The sequence below is a fragment of the Hevea brasiliensis genome, chromosome 5, assembly GCF_030052815.1.
Source record: "Hevea brasiliensis isolate MT/VB/25A 57/8 chromosome 5, ASM3005281v1, whole genome shotgun sequence".
Lineage (NCBI taxonomy): Eukaryota > Viridiplantae > Streptophyta > Magnoliopsida > Malpighiales > Euphorbiaceae > Hevea > Hevea brasiliensis.
In genome coordinates, this window is record NC_079497.1 from 105008552 (window position 1) to 105019003 (window position 10452).

Sequence of the window (10452 nt, forward strand, 5' to 3'; positions counted from 1 at the left end):
AATGAAAAAAAAAAAAAAAAGAATTTGGCCGTAATGATAATTTAATCAAATTAAAATATATTTTATTATAATTTAAATAATTTAATTATTTTTTATATTATCGTGTAAAAACTCTAAATTGACAGATAAAATGGATGCACAGAGTATTTTGCAAATTGTTGCGCCCTAAAATCCACTTTGGAACGTTATCTAAAATACAACTATATGAGCTTTTTGTGAATAAGTGAATGAAACATTAATCCCAACCTTTGAACTCAATAAACTACTTTCCCAAATTCCAACATTTTAGAGAAGACAACCTTCTAAGTTGATCTTCTGACCCAAACAGGCATAAAAAATAAAAAAAAAATTTCCTCAGGGAGTTTAGCCAAATTTAGAAAAGATTTATGGGATATATATATATATATATATGTATATATATATTAAATTATAATAAATTTTGACTAATTTAAGAAAAATTATAAAAAATATTGTAAATATAAGTATTACATGATTATAATTTTGGTTATTATATAACTTCATCATACAAATTCTTTTATCTAAAAAATAAAAAAACAGTTGGCATCAAAGTATTATACAAAATCTTTGGACAGAGTAATGATCCAAAAGTTGAAAAATAAATATAAACATTAAATTGCTAGATTATATGGCATAATGTTATAAGATTAAAAAAATTCACATATATAATTTATATTATATATAAATGAATGAAGGGAAAACATTGATTATATCTAAATTGCCCTTTATTCTTAAAACTAGGAAATTACATGTACTAATGCATGTAACTATTAATAATTTTAATTTATATATTTTCTTTTAATTTTAATATATAAAATAATGTAATATTTTAAATTTTTTACTAATTATTTTAAATTTTAATTTTACTATTTTTATCTCTCAAACTCTTTAATAAAGATTTCATATTATATATATATATATATAAAAATAAAATGACCACTTATTATAGTATTAATAGGATAATTATTGAATAATTTATAACTTACATATAACAGATAATGCGGCAATTATGAAGGAGAATATTATGTATCAGATTTTTTTATTAATTATTTTAAATTTTATTTTTATTACCTTTATCTTTCAAATTTTTTAACAAAAATTTCTTAATAAAAATAACTAAAGCATATATATATATATATATATATATATATATATATATTGTAAAAAATGGTTACTTATTATAGTATTAACAGGATAACTATTAAATAATTTATAATTTACAAATAAAAGAAAATGTCACATGTCAGACTTTATCATGTTCTAGCCATGTGATAATATTTTGAAAAAGAATGCTACGTGACAGACTCTGGAGAATACCTTCTCTCTCTCTGTATGTGTGTGTATATATATATATATATATTAAATTTAAAGACAATAATATATAATCCATATAAATTTGTCGCTAATACTATTTAACAACAAAAAAATTTGTCACTAAATCCTTTATGAAGATACAATATTTTATGTTATCTATAATAGCTTTTAGCAACAAAATATTTGTCACTAAATACCTACCAATTTTATTTTTTAATATTACAATAATTAATATTAATTAAAATTTTAATATTATTTTAATAAAATTAATAAATATATACATATGTAAATATATAAATTTAAAATTCTTAATTCTATTTATAATTAAATTCTATTTAATTAAGTTTTTTTATTATAATTCAAAATAAAATTTTATAAAAAAAATAACAAAATCGAAAATTATTTGTATAAAAATCGTTGCTTTCTTTATCTTGAAAAAATTTAGTTTGTTTTGTAAAAATTAAACTAAAAAAAGTCACTTTTGTTAAAATAATTTGATATTTTTATAAAATTTAACTAAAAAAAATTTACTTTTTTTTAAGTTTTATTTTTTTTGAAATTATTGATGAATATCAAATTATTTAAAATGATAATTTTATTTTTTTTATGGATTTTTTCTTTTATGGCCAATTTTTAATTAATTATCAAAATTTATTACTTTATTTTAATGTATAAAAATAAAATGAAAATAAAATATATATTAATAGTGTCATTGTTTACTTAAATGCAATAAATGATGAAATTCTTAAACAAGTGAAAAATAAAAAGACGATGGAAAAAAAATTGCATTAAAAGGCTAATTGCTCATAAATTGCAAGTGTGTATATATATATATATATATATATATATATATATATATTCTAAATAACGATGTCATATTCACTATTATTTTCTATTTTTTTAATTCTCTAAATTTTATGAATAAGATTATTCTTACATGCACAAATTGCAAAAAAAAATATTAACATTTTAACCATGACTTTGCCTATTGTGACCTTTTGAATTCAATAAAAGTAAAGTTATAATGTAATTTTTTTTTCAATGATTTTATACTTCTAAACTTAATTAAAATAGAATTTTAGTAAAAAAAGAATTTTTTTTGATGATTTATAATTAATTAATTTTTTTAATTTTTAATATTTTAAATAATATAAAGAGAATTCTATTCACTTTAAAATTAATTGTAATTTGCAATAATCAATTATATATATATATATATATGCAATAACAAAAAATTTATTAGTAATATATAAATGTCGGAAGTGGGAGAGGGAACATTGACATTACCTAAAATTCCCATTAAAAGACTCAATTTAATTGGTTATTATAAATTAATTTATTTAAATTTTTATTTTTAAATTAATTTTAGAGTTTATATAAATATAAAATTCTTAATCTTATTTGTACTTCAATTCTACTTAATTAAATTCCTTATTATAATTTTAGTAAATTTAATTAACTTTTAGAATCAACATATTTAAATAAAATAAAATATCCTAAAGAATATTATTAATTAAATAATTTAATATTTTTAGCATAATATCTGAAATAAGTATTTTATTTTAATTTGAGTACTATATAACTTATTTCCGTGTTTTAGTATACATTCAATATGTAAATAATTTTTTATAATAATTAATTAATTATAATGACATCTATGGTAAAAGCATATTTACAATTTGGACAAATGAAAAATTAAAAAAATCATAATTAATTTTTTTTATTGTAATTCTACTAAATTTAATTAATTTTTAAAAAATAATATATTTTAAAAAAATAAAAAAATCCTAAAATTATATATATAACTCTAATATGTTGCTGTTGGTGATAATTTTCTTTGCCAATTTTAGCTCTTTACAGATTTAGGTTAAAGCATTAACAAGACAATTATTTAGATCCAATTTCATCTTATGAAATCTAATTCTAATTACAGAGGACATCAATGAACAATAGAAAGATAATAAAGGAAATATAGAAAACACAAATGATTTGACATGTTTTCATTTTCTTTAACCATAGCAGCAAGTCCCCTTAAAATTTAATTAATTATTTTGATTATACATTAATTTGAATTTAATTAATGTGTCTATAAAAATTTATGTAATTTTTAACTATTATTTTTAATTATTAACCTCAAATAATCATAACATAAAAATAAAATTTTTTTTTATCAACAATATATTTCTAATAAGGTATAATTTTAAATCTTAAAATTTTAACTCTTTCAATAATTTTATTATTTTTCAATTGTTATATTATAATTATCATATTTTTTTAATTATTTTTCTTATCAGTTTTATTATCATTATATTTAATTATTATAATCATTTATTTATGTTAAAACTTCTATCATTTAGATTTTGTTTTTTTTTTTTTTGAAATTTTTAGCTTGGTTGGCTTTTTTTTTTATATATATATATATCTCGGAAAAGAGGGAAATAATTAGAGAACAAAAATATCTTTTATATTATTATAAAATTATCATTAAAAAAATTTAATATTTAATTAAATAAAATTTAGTGTTAACTACATATTAAAATCAAGAATTTAAATTTTTAATCAAATTCAAGTAGATAAACCACGTTATTTGTCATAAATTTATAGCATTTTCTTTAATTATTTGTATTAATAAAAATATAGTTTTAATCAAACTTAAAATTTATTTTTATATATAAACAAATTTTATTTATTTCATTTTTATTAAGAATAAAAATAAATAATTTTATATTGTCAAATTATTGTTCAATATAATAAATTAAAAATTAATTTTTATTAAAATGTTTAATAAAATTGTTATAATTACATTTCAATTTTGACTAATTTAGATAAATAGAATAAAACTAACAATAATTTTACAATTTTAATAAAATCAACTAAAATTTTAAAAAAAATTAACTAACAATAATTTTTTTTTTAACTAATCAGTCCTACTTTCAAATTAATTTTATTCTTTACATCAATAAAATATTATAATTTATAAATATATTAAAAATTTTTAAAAAGTACTATTTATAAAAATTATTGACACTTTATTTGGATATTTAATTTTTGAAAATAATAATAAATTCTAATTTTTTTCCTCCATAAAAAAAAATTATATATATATATATATATATATATATATATATATATATATATATATATATATTCTCATAAAAAATCAATAAAACCCATGATGAACAAATTTCAACAAGCAAAATTTGAAGATTAAAGAACGAGTAAATAGGTTAGTGGGCATCTTAGCATTGTCCAAAAGGATATTTATGATTTATATTATTTATGAAATTTTTTTAAATATATTTATAGAGATAGATGTATATATTTATCGCTAATAATATAAATAATGATGAAAAATGTGTCGCTAATTTATATTAATTAGTGACTAATTATCTTTTTTTTTGTGAATAGTAACTAATTATCTTTGGTGACAATATATTTATCACTAATTAATATTTTAAACAATGAGAAACTATTTTATATAAATTTATTGTTAATAATCTTAGTAATGACATATTTGTCGCTAATACTTTCAGTAATGAGAAACAATTTTATATAAATTTATTGCTATATCTGTCGTTAAATCTATAAGTAATTTTAATTACTAATATTATTACAGTTAATATAAATTAAAATTTTAAATTTATTTTAATAATAATAATTCTACTTATACAAAAAAACCATACTATAATTATATATTTTAATTTTATAGGTATTATTAATTTATTAAAAAAATTTGTTTAGTTTATTATAACAAAATTAATAAATGACCTTTTCAATAATGAAGTTCTTCCACTAATTTATTTTTTTAATTGTTCTAAATATTTACAAATTTATAATATTATATTGTAAAACTACTATTAAAAATTAACTATTTAATTACTTATTTAATTAACATAATTATAAAATTATCATTAAAAATTAATTATTTAATTAAATAAAAATTTATATTTATATTATTATATGTGAAATAATAATCTTATTTAATGACAAATATTTTATTTATTCTAAATTTATAACTATTTATTATAAAAAAAAATTATAACAGATAAGGTTTTCCATTTAAATATTATATTTTTACTTAATATGATTCAAGCCTAATTAACTTTGACGTTCAACATGATTTTTTTTTTCTTTCTTCACTATATTTTTGTGTGTGCTTTTTTTTTTTTTCAATGAGCAAAATTTATTCATAAGTCTTTAAATTTTTTGAGTTTTTATATATCACATATATCATTATTATGAGGGTAATTACACAATGAAATCATTAGGATTTAATTTGTTATTATTACCAATATCAAATAAAAGTATGGATTTTGATAGGGTACTTGCGAAAAGCAGAATCTAATTAATATTTTTAATATCTTAATTTGTCCCAAATTTAATTATTATTGTTGAAAAAATATTGTTTAATTTTATATTTTTAATTAATAATCAATGTAACAAATTTTTACTAATAATTTATATTTTTAAATTTAATAATTCTATAAAATATTTAAATTTTATTTTTTAAAAATATAATATAATTTATAATTAAAAAAAAATAAAATACTTATTAAATATATCAAATAGATTTTAAAATTAGTTGTATTAAACAAAATAATAATATAAAATTTCAAGATATAAGTATAATAAAAATAAAAATTTTTGAAAGATAATGCACTAAACTACAATAGATATTTTAAAAATTATCTTATTTTTAATTTTATAAATAATATTTTTACATTAATCTATCTAGTTAATGTCACTATGCAAGTTAACATTATATAAAAAATAAAATATATGCAAATCAATCTTTTTTTTAAATAAAATAAAATAAATTAAACGAATTCCATTCAATAATTAACTTACATTTATTATTAATTTATTTTAATTTTTAGATATTTTTATTTATTTATTTTTTAAAACTCATTATTATATTATTTTATTATATTACATTTAAATTTATAATTAAGCTAATATTATATGTGAATAATATAATACATAACTTTTATAAAAATAATAATTCTTAAATTGATAAATATTTTTATTTATATAATTAATTAAAATAATATTAAAATTAATATTTTAATTGAAATAACAAAAGTAATATTTATAATACTATTACATCATATATAAAAATTAATAAAAAAATTAAATTACGAGTTTGTATTATGAATACAATAACATACAACCACGCTGCAGAAAAATTAATTTAAAAAATAAAGGAATTAAATATTTAATAATTAATATTGATCAAATTTTGAGGACTATTAATTATTTACCCAATTTCTAGTAGCTTCGGAGTTAGAATGAATAAATTTTGATATTTCGGACTACTTTGTAATTTGTAGTTTGTCTCTACTACAAACATCTGCGCCTCTACGCCGCCGAACAATCATCTACGTCACGCAGCGCCCAAGACGAACTTTTCTGCATATTGCGGCCGTCTTCTCCTTGCCGAAACGGTCATCCTATAACTGCCCGGACCCTGTTTTGCTGCTACACCCTGGCAAACCGTGTTCGAGCCGCGGCAACGCCTATATGGCCACCACAGAGGTTGTCCCCACTCTCTCTCTTTTTCTCTTCATGTGTTTGTGAATTTCATCTTATATTATGTTAATGTTAATAGCTTATGTTTTACATTGAGAAAAGGGAGCGAAAGGCAAATTATTTAGATTTTCATGTTTTTGTTGTTTGGTTATAATGCCAAAAGTGAAAAAAACTCAGTTTGACTATGCGCAGCTTTGTCGTTGTTATTTATGTTTACTTTTTGTATTTTATGTTATTTAGTGAGAATTCTTAATTTCAAATTGATATGTTCTATTTGGCTACTGAGATAATGTGTCAAGATTGAGACGAGAGATAGCTTTTTAACGTTTTATATTGGGCTTTTGATTGATTGCTTGAACAAACTTTTGATGAAATAAGTCTTTATGTCAGGCTTGAAATGGTGTTCCTTCTATGGTTATGTACAATCAGAATTGGGTGGATTGAATTTGTAACTTTTTGTTATGTAAAAATGAGAGCTTTTAGTTTTTCTTAGTTATTAATTGGACTATTGTTCACAATTTTTTGGTTGGTATTTTTCTGCAGTGTGCAACCGAGTCCATTGACTCAATAACTTTCAGTTTCTTAACATAGCATAGTTTTGTAAAGATCACAAATCCCAGATTGCTTGATCTTGTGGAGAGGCCTGTGCCTGGTGGGCTATACGATGCAGCACTGGGACCACTAAATGAGAGGACAATATATATTTCTGCTATATTTATAAAAGAAAAAAATGTGCACACAAGTTTGTGACTTGATATTCATACTTTCAAAGACTATGAATCCATGTGCAAATTAATTTGTGCACACTAGAACTTCTGAATTTTTTGGTTCAAGTGACGCTTGTGTTTTATATCTGCCTAAAATTGGCGGATTAGATTTGTTATTCAGTGCTAGTTATACTAATTGGTTGTTAATTGATGTTTCAATGAAGCAGAGCATGAGATTTTCCTTTGATTTTATTGATTATAAAATGTTTCTGTAGTGGACAATTCTCCATATGAAGTTCCTGGACTAGTGGTGGGTGAAACCTTCGTGGGCCACATCCCTTGCCTGCATCCCAATCCCAATTATTTCTTGTTCTTTGTGTGAACTGAAAGAACCTGAAATTTGTATTGTATAAGTGGGTTGGCATTTCATGGATAAAACAACTGGAACTCATCATAAAAGGTGATAGCGTTGGGGCTAAGATATTAGATACAGTCTCACCAAATGAAGCCTGACAGTGATGGTAGCCATGAATCTTGTTCTACAATTCATTGCGGAGCACATTGTCACAATGTTGAGCATATGAAGCTGCAAGGATGGACATCCCTTCAGTTTTTAAGAAGTGTAAGAACTGTGAGAAGGCAAATCCTAACATTACCAAACCTATCTTTGGATGGTTTCACATGGTATATTGGTTAGTATACTTCCAGAATTATTTTGTTTCTATTTTATTTTATTTTTCAGTTTTTTAATAGATTTTGCAATTCGAACATGAATTATCAACGGAAATTCATAAATTATCTTTGGAGGGCATATTTAATATAGAAAAGAGTATGATTGAATCAGATTAGTGTTGATACTTTTGTAGCCAGATAGAAACTAACCAAAATTTTTCTGTTGCATACACACACATGCTCTCGCAGACTCACACACACCTGTTTTCTTCTTCTTTATCTAAGAAAAACAATTGAAATGTAATCTGAGTAAAATAATATATTTCTGGTCATTTGGTATCATAGCTTGTAGAAAGGTTTTTGGCTACATTCATTTGTTTTCATCCTGTGCATTATTGCTTTCTGCTAAGCCATGTTAATGAAAATTTATGGACACTCGACATTGATGTACTTTTGAATATGAGGGTAAAAATTGCTTCGTTTTGATGCTGGGGTCGTACATTAAATTCAATACAGATTACAAATTATTAAGGAAATTTGTATTCTTCCTTATAAATTTTGTGTTAGATTCAAGTTTGTAGGACTAAAATGAAAAGAGAAAAATAATGATGTCTTGTGATTCTATATTTTCCTTGTAAGTTTATTGACTACAAATCTTCAACAGATGTTTGGAATGTGACTGAAATTGTCAAAATTGTTTCACTTATAAAGTTTTTGATCTTATATTGTATACAATTCTTGCAATATTTTAACTGTCAATTTGTTTATTTGGATGGTGGTACTAAAAACCCCCATCATAGGAGTTCTTGCCTTCTTCAAATCAACGTTACATCGGTAGCATTTCTTTCATTCAAGACTTCTGTCTCAGACTGCTATTAGATATGTTCCTAACCTGATAACAAATTTTCACAAGCATATCATATTGCTGTGAACCCCTAAAAAAGCAACATTTTAACTTTTGGCTGTGATCATCATGCTTATATTTCTTTCTCTAACATTTGATGAATTCAAGTTTAGTTGAAGAAGTTCTTTTGTGATCTTTATTGTTGTTGCCGTTTTATTTCCCTATCTCCTGCTTAACTAATGGACTTCAAGAAATAGTACTGAGTGATAACATATCAAATTGTTATGCTTATGCTTGTTTTCTTGTTGTAATCTAATGATCATATGATATTCTTTCTTTTGGTAGGCATTTGTTCTGTCTTTCCCTTGATTATTTTCCTACACAAACAAATCTCTGGTCATATGATCATTTCCTGAATCTCATGTTATCTTGGATTGTTTGCCTGAATACAGACTGCTTTATTGATTTGAAAATTCATTTGTAATGTTTTCTTATGGATTACTTAGTTTTTGCCGCTTATATTGGTCCTAACATGTGTTGTGATGCCATATTTGTATTTTTCTGGCCTGCGTTAACTTTTTCCCTCTGTTTAATGGCTGTAGAGTGGTATATCAGATGCCAGTATTAGAGCAAATGTGATAAGAGCCAAAATGCTAGGAGGGCCATTAACTCGTGAAAGTGAAGGGATGAAGGATGTAGAGGATACTGCTGAACCTCCAGAAAACCATGATATTGGTAGGAAGAGGCATAAGAGAATAGGTGGGCAAGTGGCTCTTGAGTTCACCAAGCAGAAAAGTATTTTTTTTCCGTGCAACTTTTATCATCAAAGGTATGCTTCGTTGCGGCATTGGCAAGTGCCTTTGTTTTATGTCTTGGCTGATGTAATTGACATGGGTTTTCCTGTGTGATAAAACACATTCTGATAAGAAAATGTGTTGTAAAAAAATTTTTTTTATTGGAAACTGTATTTCTAAACTTACTTATTGCAGGTTAAAGATGTATTAGACCTTTTGTGGGAAAATGAGATCTGTCTTTGTTCATAACTGACCTTCTGTGGCAAGGATTTGAAGAGAAAATGGCAGGGCCTTCTATGTTCTTTTTATTGACTATTTTAGTACCTCCCATCAAATTCTAGCCGCCAACAAAGGGAGGTGATTCTGTAAGTACTTATAGAAATTCTTGACTCTGGGAGAAGCACTTATCATAAAAATACGGGAGAATGGTTTGGTAGTTGCATTTCCATTAAAATCGTTTCAATGTCATGGCAGTCACTTGGGAAGTTTCAAGTGAACGATGCTAGATATTTTTACACATTTAAATTAACAAAGAGAAGGTCTGTGTGCTTTCTAAATGCTGTTTGGGAAGGAA

The 10452-nt window shown here is 22.4% G+C and overlaps 1 protein-coding gene across 3 annotated transcripts; it reads left to right on the forward strand.

Annotated features, from left to right (window-relative positions):
• Positions 1-6575: 6575 nt before the first annotated feature.
• Positions 6576-10452, forward strand: LOC110641440 (uncharacterized). Of its 3 annotated transcripts, XM_058147296.1 has the most exons (4): positions 6576-6867; positions 7405-8260; positions 9687-9913; positions 10074-10452. In XM_058147296.1, the coding sequence occupies exons 2-4, from the start codon at positions 8240-8242 to the stop codon at positions 10087-10089; spliced, it is 264 nt and encodes an 87-aa protein (XP_058003279.1). In that variant the 5' UTR covers positions 6576-6867; positions 7405-8239; the 3' UTR covers positions 10090-10452. The 3 variants fall into 3 exon arrangements, with proteins under 3 accessions (XP_058003279.1, XP_058003277.1, XP_058003278.1); XM_058147294.1 differs by having other exon boundaries at positions 9687-10452; XM_058147295.1 differs by having other exon boundaries at positions 7844-8260; positions 9687-10452.